The sequence below is a fragment of the Etheostoma spectabile genome, chromosome 9 (genome assembly GCF_008692095.1).
Source record: "Etheostoma spectabile isolate EspeVRDwgs_2016 chromosome 9, UIUC_Espe_1.0, whole genome shotgun sequence".
NCBI lineage: Eukaryota > Metazoa > Chordata > Actinopteri > Perciformes > Percidae > Etheostoma > Etheostoma spectabile.
Window position 1 is genome coordinate 36,719,395 of NC_045741.1, and position 21,200 is coordinate 36,740,594.

Consider the following 21,200-nt stretch of genomic DNA (forward strand, 5'->3'; position numbering starts at 1 on the left):
TGGTGTTTGGGGGTGTGGGGGCAGAGCAACCCTACGGACACCAGGAATCGCAGTGAAAAAAAATCCAAATGACTCATGAGCACAATTAAATGAAAAGCAGTGTGTGAGTGTCCTCTGCCAAATCAAATTCGGTTACACACCTGCAGTATACCGTGGAAATATATCAATGACTCTGATTAGAGTATGACTGCTATAAAAGTATGCAATGGTAGTCAGTGATGACTGGAAACTCCTCTCATACACACAGATGAAAACCTGTGAGAAACATTATAATGGGAAAAAGTGCAACATACATAGACAATGCAGACTTTAAGCATCTTCCCTAAAACATTTCAGAGAATATAAACATCAAATATAAGTAGCCTTGGAATCATTAATTGTAGAATAGGAATGCTACAGTATATCTTCTGTATATATTTCCATTGATAAACCAATTGATCTTTCTTTGCTTCTAACTATTGCCAGACTCCCAATAACCTTAGTCATTATTACAATAACGCAGTAGTGTGTTTGAAATGGTAAAAAGACAGGTGTAGCCAAGAATGGTTTGTTGCTAATTATGTTAATTTCTAACGTTAGACTTTCTGACTTCTTTTGCAAAAGATCTTCCCTAATGATCTGCATGCATATGGAAATGGTCTTAAACAGATGTGTGGATAATGCCTTAATGAGAGAAGGTGACAGTAATGAGGATGTCTCTCTTGGCTCTCTCTGTTATAAAGTTCTAAGGCATGAACTGGCATCCGGCTACAGAGAGTGACAGTCAGAGGATGGTTGCTAGATCTGAATACGCTTATTCAGCTTCTGTGGCACAGGCAATCATAATTTTAAAGACTACAGCTAACATCACGAGACATGGAAGTAGAGCATACACACATCTCTGAGCAGGCAATGCCATATCTACTGCTATTTCAATGTTTATTAGCCCCACTCATGTTACTGAACAGCTCAAGGTGAACCGCCATGCTCATCAATTTATTTTATTTTTCATTCTCCTCACAGCCACCGTGGAAACGTATATCAATATAAACCTAGCTCCAGGCCTATTACAGAGTGTGTGGAAACGGATGGCAAAATGCCAGCAGAGACCTAAAATACCATTGTGGTTGCTATGCCAACAAAGCCTCGGGACATAAAGGGACCACCAACGAACCTGAATCTTAATCCTGACATCTGTGCAATCAGCTTTAGCTCTGGTGTCAACAACATAGCAGCCTCTTCATACACACTACAACCTCTCTGTGAATCTAAAAAAGAAGCCCGAAGCAATCACTCTTCCATCTTTCCATCACTGCTCCCCAATAAATCAGGCGCCGTATTTATCAAGTGTCTCAGAGAAGGAAATAAGCCCAACCTGGCCCAAAATTCTCAGATCCATGGTGCTAATTTTAGGCTCTGGTGTTATTACAGAGTTGTTATTAACTGTGCAACTTTGGAACCTCATTGAGGATTCAGGAGGGCTGCAGATCAGTTGTTTTATGTTAAATAAATGCTGTAACAACATGAAGTTCATTTAAATGTTCTGAGAGTTGTATGGGGCAATGTAAAAAGAAAGTATGCCTTTTTAATCCTTGTGAAACTTTAAGGATGGTTCTGGGATCTGGGGATGACCAGAGGCTGTTAGGAAGGTTACATGAGATGACCAGGATAATGGTATTGGCATAATGTAGCCAGTTGCCTTTTGCACAGTAATGTAATTCAATTTAAAGCTGTCAGCAAAAGACTCGGATTCATTAGAAGAAATAATGTCTTAATAAATGGAGGTATTCAGTCGTGATTCTAATTGGAGGTCCTGATCCATTACATGTAGGGAAACCCCAACTTCCCCAGTCAAAACCAACATAGCTTACATGACATGCTCTTACAGTGACTGACATCCGTGACATTTAAGGGCTTATCACTGATTCACCGAAAAGCCTCTGAATGTAAAACAGACGAGATCGCTTTTGAATGCTGCAAACGATCGCGTGGCTTAAATAAATACGGTAAGCTACTTCACGCCTTTTTTTGGGTCCGCGCAATTACGCATGAAACTAAGATGAAACGTCTGCAATGATGATTTTTAATCAAAACGCTTTCCGTTTTTTTTTTTACATGAATCAAAAAACAGCCCCGGCTCTGACACACGGGGGGAAACTGATAGTGGGTTACATCTTGTTTTACTATGTTTGACAGCGGCTGCCACAAAAGCATGCCCCTCCTCCGTAAATCGATCCGGTTGTAGGAATGGCAGGTTTGTATAAAATGAGTCCATGCTGTGATCCTGGACAGTAGGATTGAAATATTGAAATATGATAGTATATATCCAATGGTGGTGTAAAGTAGTCGCTTTATTATTGGGATTTGCTTTAAATAGCGTGGCAAATAAAAAAATAAAAACTATTAATGGATGGATCGTTATCGTTACACGTGAATCCCCAAAAGCAGTAAAGATCGGACTTCGATCTATTGAGACTGCTCACACCAGCAGCTCGAGGAAATTCACAGCAAGTCGTGCCAATACATGGATTATAGTTATCTTACCTCCAACACACAGCAATGACATTTCTTATTTGCGCCTTTAGTACAGGGTCCAGCTTCTTCACCAGCGTCCGTAATTGAGCTAATTTGTGCAGTATACAGCCTGGGTTGTAATCGTTGGGCTGGAGATGAAGGAGCCTGCCGTCGCTGGCAGAGGCGGGTCCTGGCAGGGGCACGTTAGCCTGACAAAAATAAAAAATCTTCACACTTCGAAAGCTAACGCCAGCGTCGCAATCCTATCTTCGTTTCAATGGCGCGACTGTCTAAATTGGAGACTCTTTCCGCCACTTCTCTTTCAGCTCTCCACTCCCCAACACACAGCCATCTTGTTCAGCTTCAGCACCGCCGATGAGAGGACAGCTCCTGGCAGTGACGTCAGAGCGGCGCTGGAGGTTGAGATGCTGAAACACCTGATTATTAGCCTCTCCCTCTATACTTTTCACTAAACACATTTCTCAAAAACATCTTCAGAAATCCTCAGATGATATCACATTATCAACATGGAGCTATTCGGCGAAGAATTGTATGATGTAACTGATTTTTTTCAAAACCCAGCCAGCCTTACTTCTAAGGAAACAGTAGGACTTGGTAAATGACTTGGCAGTGAACCAGTTAAAGAACATTCATCTTCACATGTACACCAGTCGTTCTCAAAGTGTGTGGTGTGCCTTTACAGATATGTGCAGTAAATATTCAGTTTAGGTATTTAACGTTAAAACGGCTTGCCCTAGGCAAGTGACCTGGGGTAAAAGTGTGATGCGGAACAAATGTTTTGATGTAGCAATCAATTTCACAGCTGAAGAGTGGTTTTTGAGATGCACAGTGCATCCAAATAAATTAAAACATTGTGTACAAGAACCCCCCCAATCCCTTCCCTCATGTCTGAAAACTCTTGGAGCTGACAGAATAATACCCAACAGATTAAGACACTTAGAAACATTACATGAACGTCTGGGTAGCTCACGCACCCATATATATATATATATATATATATATATGTTCACTCCTTGACGCAGCGGCCGCGGGTTCGACTCCGCACCGTGGCCCTTTGCTTCATGTCATTCCCCCTCTCTCTCCCCTTTCAAGTCTAAGCTGTCCTCTGAAAATAAAGGCCTAAAACTTAGCGGTCTTTAAGTGTGCCCCATAATTGACAACATGCCACACCACCTTCACCCTGCCAGTTAAAAAAACACATCAACAACCAAACTGATATACCCTTTGACGAGATTCAAGACTTTTCCCAGTATGGGCTAACAGCTCCCCCTGCAGGAACAAAACATCCGCTGTATCTTTACAAACTCACAAAAAGGCATATTTTGCCAACTACTTCTAGTTGTATCCAGCCTTGCATATTTAAGAGGGGAAAACAAGTTGTTACCAGCAATGACAGAGGCGCTGGTATTGTTTTCACCTTCTGGTAAAGTGAGTGTGTGTGTGTGTGTGTGTGTGTGTGTGTGTGTGTGTGATCGTAGCAAAATGTGGTTTTGGAGACACCTACTGTTACGGGAACCACCACAAAGGCAGATTTGACTGCTTTGCCAGGTGTTTATATGTCTGTGGGTAGAGCTTGTCACTGTGATAGCATCGCAACCCTGCATGATGCTTTCAAAAAACTTTATAGGTGTGTAGTTGAGATCAAAATGAAGGATGAGTTTGAAGCTGGGTGTTGTCCGAGCAAGGGTGCTGGAGGTAGGGGGTTAGGAACTAGGGAAGGGACCTCACCACTTTACACCCCTGGCCTGATTTGGCATCATGGTGTGATCCCATCGCAATATGGTCTCTAGTTTTGTAATTTAACTGTAAGTTGAGAAGGGGGAAATTTAAATAAGAAGACATGTCTCACAACAAGTTAAAAAAGCAAAATTGCACACATTCCACGTTTGTCGGAAACATTTTCAGTATGGTTTAATGAATATTTCAGAAAATACAAATAACTTCACAAATATATAATATTCTGACAAGTGGAACTGCTTGTCCATTCAACAACCTGCCATTATCAATGTAAATTCAAACATAAATCCCAACATCTCATTGTCATTTTTTCCAATTTTATTTGTTTTTCATGCATTATAAAAAAAACAAAATAAACACTGTGTACACATTCCCCATTCATTAAATGGCATTTATTGTAAACTATTATTTAGACTTGTCTTATTGGACAGGTCACAGGCCTGCAGGGAACTTCTGATACTACACACTAGGGTTAGGGTCAATCCAATTTGACTTAATTATAGCAATTCAAAAGGATAAAATTACATAATACACTTTAATGAAAATTCCTGAACTGTAACCACCCACCACACAGATTTACATTCACAAAAACTCATGTGTATGAATATACATAATAATAAAGAAGAGGCATGTAGACATGGACTGTGTGTGTGTGTGGTGTTTCGACGTGTTTGTACCCTTGCCTTCACCATCCTTGAGAAATCCACATGCTCTGTTGGATGGCACTGACTTGACCTGACACCACCAAGCCTGTCCTGTGTCCCTCTGATGCAGGAATGAAAACGTCTCCAGCTGGAGTCTCCTCATAACTTCTCACTGACAATGAATTCAAGCATGCCGTTAGAAAAAAAGAGAAGAGATTCAGACATAAATATGGCTTTCGAGACTTACAAAACAAATTACATGTAAAATCATGTTGGCCTGAGGTAATGAATGTTTTCTAAAACAATTGGCTCGTCATAGTAGTTACCTGTCCACATGAGAAAGGACTTCACAAAGCTGGGTGAACAGTGCACGATGCTTGAGAGGGTTTCCCTCCAGCACTCCACTGAGGCGACTTAGGTATGAGTCCAGGTTCCCATGAGATGCTGTCTCGCCTGTACCTGTTCAGAAAAGTCACAGAAGAATGAAACCCACACATCCTCTCAAGGTGAAATATCATGGCATTTAAGCACTGATCTGGCAATCCAATTCGTAGGAGATTTGAGGTTCTTAGGAGTACTAATGAATATTCACTGCTGTTGCACTGGTGGTCGCTAGACAATGCTACCATTAGCAATGTATTTATTCTATAGCACTAAACAACAGGAATCTACCATGAAAATATAACATTATAGCAGGAGATTTGTCTAATACCCATCTATCTGCATTCTTGCATTTCTCGTCTAACTAGATGCTGATTGCTTGCCAACTGACTGACCTGGCAGGGGGACTGATGACAGACTGTTGACCAGTGTGTGTTTAATAGCCAGCAAATGTTGGTGAAGAGCGTGGGTACGCTTCTCGTCCAGCCCCAGCTCAGCCTCTAAGCGCTCTTTAGCATTGTACATGTCCTTAATGTGCCGCTGAAGCACCGCATTCTGCTCCTCAAACTCAATGTTGGCCTTACGAAGCCGTCGCAGCTCAGCCTCTCGAGCTGAAACCACAAGGAGAAATAAAACGGGATTTGATGAGAGCACAAGATAGCGTCTTACATGCTATGTTGGATGGAACAAACTTTACACCGTTAAAATATCCTATTAGCTATCAAAGTATGGCACAATTTGTCTTAGCTTTAGTACCCATGTCATGGGAAATGGGTTTGTGATATAGCAGAATGATCCTTTCCTGTTTTCAGTTTCTCGGTTACCTTTGTTCTGATCGAGGAACTCCTCTGTGAAGATAGGGATGTCGAATCTGCTTGTTAGGTCAGAAGCCTAAAGGACATAATCAGCAAACAGACAACTTAGCAGTTTGAAATGAATTCGAAAATGACATTGCAGACTCTACAGTAATAAGACATGGGCTCAACGCTAACTGTTTAAAGTGGTTGCCGGCTTGGCAACCAGGCATCAGCTATCGATTGCTGAAATTGACAATACGTTTTAAACTGCCCATATTAGGAGTAGGGATTAACGGTATGAAAATGTAACCTTGTGGATATAGTGACCAAAATTACCATAGTTTACGGCTGCAGGTCGATGCCAGGGCCTGGCGGCTTGCTTGTTTGCATGGGACCGTTGAGTCACGGTACAACGTCAAATGACGAGAGGGGGAGGGGGAGCAAAGGGTGCCTGCTCCGCGCTGTGGCCGGACTTGACCACATGGAAGCTCTTTGATGAAAGCTCTTTGATGAAACCGTAGCGGTTCATACTGGAGAGAACTATAGCATGGATCTCACTACACTGGTATTGATCAATACTGTAATGCTCTTTATGTTGGTCTGAATCAAACCTCCATCTCACAACTTCAACTTGCAGCAAAATGCTGCTGCTTGCTTTTTAACAAATAGGATAGATTTCAAGATTTTACTGTAGGTCTGTTTTGTATGTTATGGTACATACCAGGCACCAGTGCCACATTAGCACTGGATTTTAACGTGCGCCATTAATGTGAACTGAAAATTGCGTTGCCTGTATCTTTTCACAGCCAACCAGATCGTGTGTAAAGCGGTCGCACAATGGATGAAATGTTGTGTTACGCCCGAACATAGCATTTGAAATTTAAGGAGACAATCAAATAAAATTTTGAGCTCTTTTGAAGTAAATTGTTCAGTTCTGTTAGTTTTGATTGTTTTTTATAGATAAAAAAAAACACAAATACTGAACAGGTGGGTGCCAAAAAGAGCAGCCAAAGACCACAAAACGGTTGCCAATTGACTCAATTGGGTTGCTAAGGGCAACCGTTACTGTCAAGCCCCGGTATGATTCATGTACCTTTGATACAGATGACTCTGAACTAGTACTGATGATGACCGATGGAGTGTCTTCTGAAAGAAAAAAAATGTACATGCATATTACAGCGAGACATGGCACAGAGTAATGAAAACAAATGGTTGCCCTTGTGATGTGGTGTACATAACATTTCTGACATAAATACAGCCCCGTTGTCACCTTTCTTGATCCTCTTGTCTTGTATCTTAGCACTGGTGATCTGATAGGCCTCAGTCTGATGATATTCCTTCAGTTCCTGGGCATACTGCATCTTCTCCCGTTCCGCCTCATCCAGGTAGCGCTGTGAGTGCACAAATAATGTCGTGCTGCTTTACTGAGGAAAAAAATTCAGTCTGGCAAGCAAACAGGAGCTTGATTATTTGAAAACTTTTTATTGTTTTTTTTAAAGCATTCTGCTTGGAAATTGTCATGAAGTACATTTTATCATAAAACGTTTTGGCAGCATGCACATTTCACCACCAGCCGGCTGAAAAACACAGCAGATGAGAAATATCTTTAAAAAATCAAATCAAATCAAGTAAAAAAAGACAGATGATGATGCTGCTTACAACAAAACTCAAATACACATGCAACTTTATTTTTGACTGGGGTTTGTGTGTGCAATTAAGGCAGGGCGATATGGAGAAAATCAAATATAACAATATCTTTGACCAAATACCTCAATATCAATACCACAACGATATTGTAGTTTTGACTATTGGTGCTTTCACTAAATATTCACACACTGAGATTTTTGATAATTAACTATCAGTAATGTGTATATAATGACTAAGTGGGTAAAGGCAAATAATAGAACAGTTACAACAGTCTGGTAAGTTCACAAAATGACAGCACTTTACTGTAATTCAGCCTTTAAATCCAAAAGCCAACACTTATGCAATATTAGAACATTATGATATCCAAAATCTAAGATGAAATCTAGTCTCATATCCCAATATCGATATAATATCGATATATTGCCCAGCTCTATGTGCAATTGTGAATACAAGCCCAATTCAGTAGTAAAGCATCAACAAATACCCAGCACTCACAGTAATGTGTTGCACGTAATATACTAGGATAAACAATATATGTAACATTAATACGTGGATAAATACCTGTTTGTCATTCGGGGCTAATCGTGTCCACTCTGATCCAAGTCTCTTGGTGATTTCAGGGAAAGGTAAGTCAGGGTATCTGGCCCGCATATGTTCCCGGCGTTCGTTCAGGAAGCGGACATATCCTGTTACTGGTGCCTTGGGACCGTTTGGTAGCACCTTCTTTCTTTTCTTTCCCTTCGGCCAGCCTCTCTTCTTTGGCTGCAAAGAGGGGAACACCATTTCCATGAAGCCAGGGGCTGCTCACTCATCCACCCATGCTACACCTTCTTGATCAGTAGACAACTACCAACACACTAGGGTTGCAACTAACAATTATTTTTTTATTAATTATTATGCAGATTATTTTCTTCTTCTACTAATCTTTTGGTCCGTAAAATGTCAACAAATAGGCAATAGATTGATTGTGTTGTCCAACCAAAGGTCTAAAACCCAAAGCTATTTCATTTACCATCATGGAAGGCTAACGGGAGCAGCAAATATTCACATTTGAGAAGCTGCAGCCAGTATTATATGAGGCATTTTTTATTCAAAATTTACTCTAATAATTATTCTACTCTAACCCTCTACTACATACACTAATACAACAACCATGCAATACATCCTACCACATTAAGGTTATACAGTTAAGTATTTGTTCAACCCCTTTTCAGAAACATGCCATTTTTAATTTTTTGTTCATTATGAAGGTTCTAGTTAGTGGTGCTGTTGAATTGTATTACATTTCTGTTTTATATACTGACACCGTCTGTCCTTGCTTTTTATGTTTCTACTATTCTGCTTAACAGGATATTGTCATAAAAAAGCACGGAACATGCTCAGCCAACCTACTCTGTACACATTTAATACATTTCTCAGAATGTGTCCAGACTTTTACCAGGTCAGGATTATTGCAGGGTTGTTTTATTAGCATTGTTAGCTACCTAACACAATGGGAAGTGAGTGTAAAGGGTTTAGCTAGCTAGCTCAACCAACATGGTCATTTAAATATTTGTTTGCAACCCTTGAAAGCCTTATTCCTTCAACTAGGGAGTTTACAAAAGCTGCTTGTTGACCCTGGACAGATGTACCAGTACCCACCTCCTCCTGTGGTTGATCTGCTGAATGGGATGGTTTGGAGTGCTGCGATGCATCACTCTGCTCTTGTTTGATCCCTCCCATGATCTCCGTGCAATGGACTATATAATTGTGAAAATTGGTCTTAATCCGTTAGGGTTATGCCGTTGGAAGAAGTCTGTGCAGAATATCGCGGGAGAAGAGGTTAAAAAAAGATGCAAACAACAGTACATTTCAGCATTATTTTCCTCGCAGTGGTGCCACTGCTAGCAGTTCAATGCGGCTAACGTTAACTGTCCACACAGACATATCGTAAGCTAACGCTACGTAAACACTCACACACACAACGGACAATATCCAGTTAAAAAGCTCGTTCAAACTGCTACTCTTCACAACGACATTTTATATTGCTCGTACAATAATGTTTAGTTACTCCGGACGATAGCATTTTTATACAATTATTTCTACTTTTCTAGATAAACGTCTTCAACTCACCTAATAACGAGTCCCTCGGCGAAACAGGAAGAGAAGCCTGCGTGCCATCTGATTGGTTGGCACGGAGAGTCGCGATTGGTTGGCTGGATGTTCCCCTAGAATAACAAGTACCTCGAAATTGTATTTAAGTACAGTACTTGAGTAAATGTTAAGACGTTAATTTTACTATTGACCGTCCCTAATGATTTAAAACTATTTTTGGAATCCCTGAAACGAATACAAATCTAGAAAACACAAAACGGCGTACTCTGTGTACTGAAAAAAGGTGTATTGGTTTTCTTTTAGTTTATATTTTTTGCTATGTTAAAGTAATTTTAAATCCGCTATCATTTTATATTATAGTGTTCCCATGTGTTTATATATATTTTAAGGTAAGATGGCGAATGTTTTATGTTGTATGCTTTTATAATAAGAATGACATTAATTATGAAACTTAGATCCCTTACCGGAAGTGGTCACTTCAGAATCAAGTTTATCGCCATAATAAGTTACGGTATACACGATGAATTTGCCTTGGTGGTTGATGCATACATAAACCAAATCTTATTCAACATTATTATGAAATAAACAATAAATATTAAATATAGCCGCAAACGGCGATTCGCAGGTCCAAACCTTTTTTCTCAATATCGACTTCAACGTAATTTCACACATGTGGTCCAACATCGTTATGAAACATATCCTGCAAGCTTTGGAACGATTGGACAAACAGAGCACTTTGTTTAAAATGCCTACAACTGATTGGTCAAAAACATTTATTTTAATTCAGAGTAATATGTAGCTCAGTCCAGCTCACGGCAATTTGAGAAAAGAAGAGGACCGACACAAAAACAATTTCTTATAAAACCGCACGCTACGATTCCGAGCTCAAATCTTGATTTGCGTCATTCCACGTCCAGTTATTGTGCATTTAAAGCGCCCCCTAGTGGTTAACTTGAATGAGACTTGCAGTGTACGTGTGGTCATTGTGTACACATTTCCTGGAAGTGTAGTCCTGATTGGACAAACATTTAGTCATTTATAGCCTGATTTGCGCTACATTGCAGTTTGTTTGCGTTTATAGCGCCCCCTGGTGTTCAATTTGAATGACCCTTTTAGGGCGAGGTTCAGATACTTATGAGGACATATCCTGAGATATTTGTGTTGATTCGACAATGAATATGTGATTTATAGTAAAATATGTGTAACGCCACTCACCTATCTTGCGCTTGTAGCGCCCCCTAGCGGTGTATATTTACACAACTGTCTGGGTATATCTGATCTGAACACACCCTGTGAGTTTTGTGATGATTGGCCTAACGGGTGCTGATTTGTGTTCATTTATGTCCAGAGCCACGCCCCTTTAGAAACTTGTCTTTTATGTCGTGAGGTTTTAGAACCTCTCCCCAGAGAGGTTTGACGCCCTGGAGCTGATAGTCGTTGACACTATCTTATTTCATCGTGTGATTTTTGAATGTTTTACGTCTAGTGTTAGCATTACTTGTAATTAATTGCACAGATTGTATTATACTACATCTGCACTGATCATTATGTCACCGTGTTTATACTGATAATACTGTCTGTAGGCTATATATGTAGTGAATTTATACCCCTTACTCTTTATTTCATATTCTGTTATTGTGTACATGATTGTATTTTTTCTGCTTTTCGCACTTCTGGTTAGATACTTAACTGCATTTTATCGTCTCAGTAGAGGAAGACAATTAAGCTGATATAAATACAAGTTAATTTGTAGAGAGCCTCTGAAATAATATTAATTGATCTGAATAAAACATGACTGGTTGTTCGCTATCAAATACTTTTGACGGGCAGATATTGTATAAACCCTCAAATACATGACCACAAAAGTCTCACCCACCGATTCAATTTTTTTATTTTGCAACAAAATTTGTCTAAAATAAACATAATCTAACAATTCTGTTAATCTACAAGTAACCTACTAATTCTAGGCCTCTGACCAATCATCTGGACGCCTGCATCTTTAAAATACCAAGATGGAAATAAGGGACTTGACGTTTGTTGTGGCATTTAATTTGCTTTTTGTGTGATGTTACATTTAAAAATAAATTCAAGAGTGGATTACACCCAACAAACCATCATCACATACAAGTGATGAAAATTATTTTAATAAGCTTTATCTTGGAAAACAAGTGCTCCATCAGCCTGTTAACTGCAAATAATGCACATCTGGCGAATCAGAGCAAATCCGGTTGCCATGGTATAAGAAACATTTGTTGAAAATGTTGCTCCTAGCTGACACTTCAATATTTGACTTGCTTTATTGGTACAGCTGTAGGTTCTGCATGGAAAAGTTAGCACCCACCATAAACATCACGGTGGGTATTTAATGTGCGTAAAGGTAGGTCTGTCAGACTTATGCATTGACCTGAGACGCTGAGGAAGACTATTGGGATGAGAACAGGCTACAAACCCTTAGTTACCAACTACTTTTGACGTCTAGTGGCAGTCCTACAGGTTTCCTTCTGTGTTAACATTCAGTATTTTAATACAACCGAATTTGCAATAAAGTTCTCATTCACACATTGTTCTGTTTGTCAGACAACACACGTATGAAATAGTGAGTGAAATGTGAGCCATTCAGACTACATGTTAGTATTTTCAAGCTGCTGAGATTATATATATATAACATTTGAAACAAAAAATTAAACATAAGTTAAACGGCTGTGCTGCAGGCTGTTTTTACCTGTAAAATTCTCAATAAGGTAAGACGCGATAATAATTAAGGTTGCAAGTTTTTCCTAAAATTGTGAAAGTTCAATCTCAGTTCCTAGAAATAAAAAAATCCTAATACAGACACCAAGACCCCTATGGACAAAATCGTAACATTTTAGCTAACAGCCATAACAGCTTAAATCTTTTATTTCAGGCTTCCATTTATTTCATTGTAATTTTAGTGTAGTGATATCTACATCTTCGCAGGGACTTGAGTGCCTACATGTAAGTGTGTGATTGCATTACCAAAATAGCTGAAAGCAAGAGGTTCTTGGTTTAGTTGCTCTGATTCATATGTCATTAACAGTGAGGAAAAAAAGAGCTATTGCAAAATAAAGACACATTAAATCATAAAAGCTTGTTATTGTATTATGACGCACTATAGCAAATCTAACTGAAATAACATGTTAATATCGATAAGTCGTGCAGCTCAAGAGAGAGACTGTACAGCAGGTAATTTGGAAATGTATGTAATATTTGGTAGTTGTGTGGGTTAAATGATTTAACTGAATATTTTGGCAGTTACTTCAGAGGCACATTTGTTCTGAGACTGGTTTAAAAGTGAAACAAAGGTTTGCTCTGAAATGTTGCCTCAAATTGCCAATTTACATAAAACCTATATTGAACCCCTTAACCCTTTATTCTCTTAAATTGTAACCAGAGACTCACCAGTTCTGCTTAAGTTAAACAGCAAGATTAAAAAAAAGCCATAACCATGAGTTTTTATGTCATTTTATTGTTTACGATTTTTGTAGTTTATTAATTATGATCAATCCTTTTGGCAAACATTAGTGCTCACTGTGTTCTGTACATTTCCACAATGTAGACTTCAATTTGTTGGGAAGCGAGGAATGAGGCAAGATGGGTCAAGGCGATTACAATTTGTCCAGGTAGTTCTCCAATTCTGGGACACCTTCCTTAAGACCCTTGCGTTTGCGTGTCTCCGTGACAACAATACCAGGCTTGCTTGCGGGGTCTAATGGGTCTCCTGGGAGGATCTGCCAATGGTCAAACACACACTGTGGGAAGGCCTGGCCACCAGTGTGGGAACGAAGGTCAGCTGTGAAACCTGGGAATAGACAGAGCAGAGTATGCTTTGACACTTTCCTGCCAAACCTTTTACATTATCACTAAAAAAGGGTTGCAACGAGTGTTAGTGCAGCAGTCAAAAATGTGGTAGTGAACATGTTTTTACCCACTTGTCAATAGCTCAGGGCTTTTAATTTCACATGGTAGCTATGAACTACCTACTATAGGTCTGTATGGCACTAAAGATTAGGTTACCACGAATGTAAAGCATGTGCATGACTGGCCCTATCTATCCATTTGTGCTGAGAGTTTATAAAGTCTGATATCATCTGCCTAAGACAAAATACAAATTGTTCAAAACACAGGCTTGAGAAGTAATGTTATAGCTTTGCTGCTCACCAGCCCATGTTAAGAGAACTTACCAAATGATTCCATAACAGGCAAGTAAGCCTTGGTAACACGCATGGGTGTTCCCATGACAGCAACCTCCTCAAACACGTGACCACGCCTCCTGTTCAACACACCGTAGATTCCACCCATTGCAACCTCAGGACACTGCAAAGTGGACAGGAGATTTTAAGTGGTACAACCTAAACCCCATATTTGTGAAATGACAAGGCAAGTGAACTATGGAATACAACAAATCTATTAAATACATGTCAATATGTGACAAGTAAAGCCTTTGTAATTTAACCTAGATAAATTCGGTAACTAGAAGAAACAAAATACAGTACATCGACATTGGCCCTTACCTGGATCTCCACAAGGTAGACAGGCTCCATCATTCTGGGCTGGGCAGTGAGCTCGCATGCATACAGAGCTCTGCGAGCTGTGGGAATAATTTGACCACCACCACGGTGAATAGCATCTGTATGGAGGGTCACATCATGGACGTTGAAGCGAATGGCACGCATGTTCTCTTCACAGAGCACACCCTGGGGACAACATTGAGACACCAATTAAAGTTTTGAAAAAGTATATCCAGAAAAAGTACACAATTACTTGCACACAAGTAACCTGACAAAAGATTATATCAAAACTTTTAGCTAAGTGTTATAAAAAAATGAATTCTTGCCCACTTGGCCCCCGTACCTCCTTGACTGCCCACTGGAAGCCAGCGACAACACTATCCTTGATCTCATTCAGGTACTGCACTCCCTTGGTAACATCCATCAAAAGGTTGGGGCCAGTTCCATCAGGTCCGAAGCACCAGATCTTTCTGGACTCACCGACATCCCATTCATACTTTTCATTGAGGTAGCGGGCACGTGCCTTCATCTCCTGACGAGGAGCAACATCACCCTTCTCAATGTCCTCTGCCAGGCCATCTGGGAAGGGGCAGGCCTTCATGAACAGACGGTTGTGCTTGTTTGGGGACTTTGACAGACACATAACACTTGATTCTGCACTGACTGTCTCCCTGTAGGACACCACTGGATCAGATTTCTAAAAAAGAGAAATAAAAAGTTTCAATGCAGAACTTTCACCTCTAGGGACAAAAACAATATTTTACCATTTGTTTTTGTTACCTTGAGTGGAACACAAGCATGATCCTCCTCCAGATCCTTCAGACAAATCTCCAGATGTAGCTCTCCAGCTCCAGCAACGATATGCTCGCCAGACTCCTCAATGATGCACTGCACCATAGGATCGGACTTGGACAGACGCTTCAAACCCTCTACCAACTTGGGCAAGTCGGCAGGGTTTTTGACCTCCACAGCAACTCTCACCACAGGACTGACACTGAACTTCATCACTTTCATGTTGTGCGCCTGCTCGAAGGTGGTGATGGTTCCAGTCTTGACAAGGAACTGGTCCACACCAACAAGACCCACAATGTTACCACATGGTACATCCTCAATGGGCTCAACGTAACGACCCATCATCAAAATAGTCCTGGCAGAGAGCAATGAAACATCAGATATTGGTCACATCTGAATTTACTTCAAATAATTTATATCAATAAATAACCACAGATCAACAGATGCTGAAAAACCAACCTCTGAATCGGCTTCAAGTAAAGGTCGTCCTTCTTTCCAGGGACATAGTTTGGTCCCATAATACGTACTTTCAGGCCAGTTGAGACAGACCCAGAGAACACACGACCAAATGCATAGAAGCGACCCTTGTCGTTGGTGGGGACCATCTTTGAGATGTACACCATCAAAGGTGCCTTGGAGTCACAGTTCTTGATACCTGTTTTCAAAAATAAGCAGAAGTTCAATTCCAAGAACTACTACAAACAAGCCACATCTAGCTTACTACAAACAAGCCACATTTAGCTTACTGTCCAAGTCTTAGACATTAGCAACTACTGAAATCATGCATGTTGCAGATGGTAACGTTTTATTCCAGTGCATGAGCAAAATTAAAATGATCATACCCATGGCAGCCTCATCATCTCCAGGTCCTTCATAGAGGAGTTCGCAACGGTACCTCTGGGCAGTGACAGGGGAAGGCAGGTGGATGGTGATCATTTGCAGAAGGGCTTCTCCAGCAGGCAGCCAGCGGCGCATCACAGCCTTCAGGAGAGGCTTACCCTCCTTTTCCTTGTCTTCGGTATCCAACTTGATTTCCAGCTTCTGGATCAGTTTGGCAGTTTCCTCCTTCTTAAAGTTCATGATTGCATCAAACACCTAAAAAGGAAATTAATTTGAATTAGTAGACTGCAATAAAACATGATTAAGCCAAGAATGTTAAGAAAACTACTATTTCTGTGCCTTGCTCAGAGTAAAGGTTATCATCACTAGTTACTCAGGTCAAAGTGAAGAATTTTTTTAATCATCATTTGCAGGCACACCAACGCATTTATTTTGCTCAAGGTTTACAGATACAGAATTATCCGATTGCAATATGTATTCATTTAAACAACTCTGCATTTAACAAATAGGCCTGCTTTGTAACTGCACCACAACAGTATTTAAATAAATCAAAGTCATGTTACCTTGAAGATTGGATCCAGGATAAGAGCAACAAAGGTGCGGGGGAGTTTGCTGCCATCAGGCCCATTAGGAGTCTTTAAGAACTTTCCAGTGGCCGCATCAAAGTACCTTAAGTAATACATAAGGTGTGGATATTTACTGTATCTACCTCAGCTTTAGGGTAAGACAACAAGGAATACAAAAGTGCAGAAAATATTTTTCCCCCCCATTAACTATAAACAGTGGCAATAAGGCTTATTGGCCACACTATTTAAACAAATACTTACATTTTGTTACTAAGAAAAAAACAAATGTCAGTTATACACCATCTTGAGATTTAAACAGGATTAAAACTCATCGAGATAAAGAAACAGATTGCCTTGGACTAGACAGGCAGAAGCACCAATAACAGTGGCAGACAAAAAACACCTTGAAAAATGAAGATAAAAAAAATCTACAATAGTACATTTCTTTAGTTGTAGACAAAGAGACTTTTTGACATTTTGAGTAACAGGGCGTACTGAACCAATCTTTAATACCCAACGTCCTGTACAAAACTGTTTGGTATTAATCACACTGTATTAGAGACTCACCTATCACCCCACAGCTTCTTCATCATGTCTTCTACCTTCTTGCAGTGCTCAGCTGAGGTCATCTGAGTGTTGCCCTTGGCAGCAAACTTGGCTGCATACATCTCAGCAAACTGCTTCAGTGTGAAAGCCCAGCCATGGAGTCCAGAGCCAAAGCCAACGGTACCAATAGTTGGGTCGACCTTAGAGAGTTGACACCACCACATCAGGACATTAGTACATTTTAAAATATTGTTTTATTTAGCAATGCCAATTTTACTTTAGACTCAAGACTAACGAGACAATACTTGTGTGTTTAGGAGCTGGATCCTCTAAAAAAATGTTCAACTGATATTGACTGGCCCAGAGAAAAGTGTAAAGACTGATTAAGTAAACCAGTCCAACAATCTGTATTTTTTTAACTAATTATCTTTTAAATTTCAAAACCTCCAAGTCACAAGAATCTGATTTTTTTGTTAGAGAAAATGGTTGTTTCAGAGTGGTACAGTCCATGAACTGGGAAATTTGGGTTAATTGATCATGACCTTTTTGTTTAAAAATGCACTGAACAGAAGTTTACACCATTGATCTCAGTATAGGATAGACACAGTATGCCGCATTCAAGATAAAAAGGTTCAGACAGCAACTCACCATGAGGTTGCCCATAGGTCCATGTTCATCTTCTCCATAAGTGGAGATGATGACATTGACTGACTCAACAATACGCTGGAAAGTCTGGTAAAGGTCTTCAGCTTCAAGTTGCAACTCTAGCAAGGCACGGTCCATCTTGTTCATCATCAGGACTGGCTTGATACGCTCACAAATGGCCTGACGGAGCACTGTCTCAGTTTGTACACAAACACCTGGCAGGGACACAAAAAAGACAAATTAACTACAACAGTCAAAGTTGTGAGTCAATTCACATAAGAAGCAGCACCATCATCAACATAGTATGAAACTTATTTACATAGCTAATCAGCACTTCAGAAGTTTTTCTGAGGCACATACACTTCAATGTTTAATAAACTTCCCGTGGAAGAAAACTTTCACTTGGGATTCCTGTCAAGACAATTATACACAAAATGCCTCTGGGCAAAGATGCAAACATATTTTGTAGTTATACAAAATTGACCAACTTTTACATAATTTTGACTGATGAAATCTTTTATGATATGACAATGCAAACATTTGTTTCATTTTCTTTGCACTGTGTCCACATGTGGGTTATTTTGCTGACGGACAAAAAAAAACAGAATCTTTGTCCTTACCAGACACACAGTCCACTACAACCAGGGCTCCATCAGTGACACGGAGAGCAGCAGTCACTTCAGAGGAGAAGTCAACATGTCCTGGTGAGTCAATCAGGTTGATCAAGAAGCCAGAGCCATCCTTAGCCTGCTTAATGAACTCCAAGTCATTTTCAGCCAGCTCGTAGAATAGGGAGATGGCACTGCAAGTCAGGACAAGTAGTTAAGCGGTTATGTCACAATTCAAGTCACTAAACTTATTGATTCAGTAACACTTTTCAGCCACTTTTTGGCTCCTACCAAATCCAGTGATGCTCTTTAAACAGTCTGATCAAACTGCTGATCGAAGAACTTATTTCCCTACGACACAATTCTCAAAAAAATGTGTTTCGACTGGTTGAAAGTATTGCTGCAATGAGGCCGCCAAGGATGGATACACCTATTTATAATGCAAAAGTAGCAATGAGGCAGCGTAAGAGTGCAGTAAGAGTATAAATTATACTTACGTTGACTTGATGGTGATGCAACGTTCCTGCTCATCTTTGCGAGTGTCAGTGAAACGGGTCTCTCCAGCACGAGCTGAGGCGATGATGCCAGCCTTTGACACAAGCGAGTCTGTCAGAGTGGACTTCCCGTGGTCAACATGTGCAATCACAGACATGTTACGGATGTTTGCCTTCTTGTCCATGATGGCACGGATTTGGTCGACGGTAAAGTTCACCTGAGGGTGAAAAATTAGATTAAGCCCATCACCACAAAAAAAAGGTGAAACAAGTGTACAAATGGGTCGGAGAGAAATGTATTTTCAATTGCTCTGTATGTTTGGCACATATTGCAGAATTGACAAGAACATTGCTTAAAATGCACTAGCTAAAGTTACTTGCAACCAATTTCCAAACCTAACTGTATCCACAGCATATTGAAAACGGTTGCTTCCAACCAGGGCGTTATCCGCCATAATTACAGCTATGACGTTGCTGTTCTTTATTTAGACCCATTTTAAACACAACCCCATGTCTGTGTTCGTCAATGTCCACTCCAAGACAATACCATGTTGACTAAATTTAAAATAACACTGAGTAGTTAAAAAAAAGTAGATTAAACCACGCAACAGTCATATGTCGGCACGAATAGGCCACGTGTACAGACATTGACACTGTGCTATATGCTAAAATTAGCTTGACAGCTAAACTAGCTAGCAGGCTGGGCCGGCAAACGCAAAATGCCGGCATATTCCCTCAGCCGGTTATAACTGCATAACAAGGCGATAACCCCACCACATACAACAGGTTTTAAACTACTCCGTGGCATGCAGCTACCATTCTTTTATTCTTTTAAAATGGGTATTAACTGCATGTTCCGGTTTAATGAGCAAATAGCCACCGCTGTAAAAGTTAATGTTAGCCAACGCAAGACCAGAGCGTCACTTAATGTGACTTAATGTCATGACATTTAAACCTTTAGGAAAAAGTCGGCTGGCACAAAACATATGAATGCTTTAGCTAACTTAAATGGCAACTAAGCAAACAAATTAGTAAACAATTCAGAAGTGTTTTTCTAGTCTCAGTGGCTCAGTAGGGTTAGCGGTACCGGTGACAGAATGGCTGCCATTTTGATCAAAGCACAAGCCAAAGAATTTACATGCAAGTACACGTATCATTCAAAATATGTCCATACGAATATTAATATTAACATTGAGGACACCTTGAGTGTCTGGTGGTTCATTAATAACTCCGAAACATATTACAATCTTACCATTTTGACGGATGGTTTTGGATCCGCTTACTGGCGAAAAGACACAGGAAATTTTACGCTGCCCACCTCACGAGGTCATAGGCAGGGAAGAGACCGCTGACGTCAGAAAACAAGTATTTATACGACGTGCGTAAAAGGCCCGTGCGTGATCACGTCCCATTATTACGCTCAAGACCATGTGACACGCTGCTGCTTGCCTGCACTGCACTGCAGCACAGTCCAGTCCACAAACGCAAGTTTACTTGTCGACAAAGTCGATTATGAATTCTGCAAATAGTTTAATGATTTCCTCACTAATTATGTCTGAAATACCTTTTAAAATGTGTAGTTTATTAATTGTAGCCTACATCAAAAATATAATTAACAGATCAAGAAGAGCTTTTGTAACATGACACATTAACCATTTTCTCCACTACGGAAGAGAATGAATGGCTCTTTCAGAAACCAGGGACTAAGTCTCCTTTGAGTATGAGGCTTTTACCACAATTTATAATGCTCGAATTAAATAAATTATCTGTTTTAAATTTGCACAGCAGATAATGTAATGTTCTTACCTCTTTTGAATTATTCAAGTAGTATGTTAGAAATTAAATATGTGACACAACTGTTTCTCATTTGACCTATCATTGAAAATATAAACAAAAACAATGAAAAATAATTTAACTCTGAAATTCCACATATCTGTCATGGAAAATAAAAGTATATCAGCAAAGAAAAGACCAGTACTGTATGCTTCACATTGTGGCATTCTTCACATCCTATATTATCATACCCATATTGTTTGTACATTGAGACATCTTTATGTGATTTATATAACTTAGTGAGTGGCAACACAGAGCAACACAGTGGCCTTTCAAGCCTTATTTTTAATTACCCTTATCATCACCTATGAAGAGAGTCATAGAGCAGTGTGATAAAATGGCAAAAACAAGTATCTTAAATTAGTTTAGATTATTTATTGAAAACTAAATACATGAGTAAAAGACGAAGGAAGAACCATGACATGACAATTACCCATAAAACTAATGCCAAATCTCTTTCTTTTATCAATTTGTCAGATCATCAGGTGTTGGTGGCCTTCCGCATGCCTCATGATCCAGTTTAAAATGTAGAT

The 21,200-nt window shown here is 39.8% G+C and overlaps 3 protein-coding genes and 1 non-coding gene across 6 annotated transcripts in view; all 4 read right to left on the reverse strand.

Moving 5' to 3' along the window:
• Positions 1-2,881, reverse strand: part of unc13a (unc-13 homolog A (C. elegans)) — a 47,452-nt gene extending 44,571 nt beyond the window's left edge. Inside the window, exon 1 of the mRNA XM_032527082.1 lies at positions 2,524-2,881. Within this exon, the coding sequence (XP_032382973.1) occupies positions 2,524-2,545 (22 nt within the window). The 5' untranslated portion in view covers positions 2,546-2,881. The remainder of the gene's footprint in view (positions 1-2,523) is intronic.
• A 1,518-nt stretch (positions 2,882-4,399) lies between these two features.
• Positions 4,400-9,895, reverse strand: hmg20b (high mobility group 20B). Of its 3 annotated transcripts, none has more exons than XM_032526581.1 (9): positions 9,833-9,895; positions 9,362-9,515; positions 8,282-8,482; positions 7,344-7,464; positions 7,167-7,216; positions 6,101-6,167; positions 5,672-5,887; positions 5,222-5,354; positions 4,400-5,067 (listed from the first exon to the last, which is right to left on the reverse strand). In XM_032526581.1, exons 2-9 carry the CDS (start codon positions 9,440-9,442, stop codon positions 5,055-5,057), a joined length of 882 nt encoding a protein of 293 aa, XP_032382472.1. In that variant the 5' UTR covers positions 9,443-9,515; positions 9,833-9,895; the 3' UTR covers positions 4,400-5,054. The 3 variants fall into 3 exon arrangements, with proteins under 3 accessions (XP_032382472.1, XP_032382470.1, XP_032382471.1); XM_032526579.1 differs by having other exon boundaries at positions 7,167-7,219; positions 9,833-9,894; XM_032526580.1 differs by lacking the exon at positions 9,833-9,895 and adding an exon at positions 9,677-9,826 and having other exon boundaries at positions 7,167-7,219.
• Positions 9,896-13,281: 3,386 nt separating this feature from the next.
• Positions 13,282-20,284, reverse strand: LOC116695456 (elongation factor 2). The gene is made up of 13 exons (XM_032525719.1): positions 20,087-20,284; positions 18,838-19,052; positions 18,353-18,534; positions 17,736-17,947; positions 17,109-17,287; positions 16,539-16,644; positions 15,978-16,230; positions 15,595-15,790; positions 15,124-15,490; positions 14,687-15,040; positions 14,347-14,529; positions 14,017-14,149; positions 13,282-13,634 (listed from the first exon to the last, which is right to left on the reverse strand). Exons 1-13 carry the CDS (start codon positions 20,087-20,089, stop codon positions 13,441-13,443), a joined length of 2,577 nt encoding a protein of 858 aa, XP_032381610.1. The 5' UTR covers positions 20,090-20,284; the 3' UTR covers positions 13,282-13,440.
• LOC116696303 (small nucleolar RNA SNORD37) lies at positions 16,318-16,386 on the reverse strand. The gene has a single exon (XR_004333685.1). It is a non-coding gene; the product is annotated as a small nucleolar RNA SNORD37 (small nucleolar RNA).
• Positions 20,285-21,200: the final 916 nt, after the last annotated feature.

Excerpts from the sequence above, each read along its gene's own strand:
- hmg20b (XM_032526579.1), bottom strand. The coding sequence starts at position 9,442 with ATGGGAGGGATCAAACAAGAGCAGAGTGATGCATCGCAGCACTCCAAA. Across the intron at positions 8,483-9,361 it reads CAGATCAACCACAGGAGGAG|CCAAAGAAGAGAGGCTGGCC; the intron begins GTGGGTACTGGT and ends CCCTCTTTGCAG. Across the intron at positions 5,888-6,100 it reads GTTCCTCGATCAGAACAAAG|CTCGAGAGGCTGAGCTGCGA; the intron begins GTAACCGAGAAA and ends TTGTGGTTTCAG.
- LOC116695456 (XM_032525719.1), bottom strand. Across the intron at positions 15,491-15,594 it reads TACTTGAAGCCGATTCAGAG|GACTATTTTGATGATGGGTC; the intron begins GTTGGTTTTTCA and ends GCTCTCTGCCAG. Across the intron at positions 14,530-14,686 it reads TCCAGTGGGCAGTCAAGGAG|GGTGTGCTCTGTGAAGAGAA; the intron begins GTACGGGGGCCA and ends TGTTGTCCCCAG.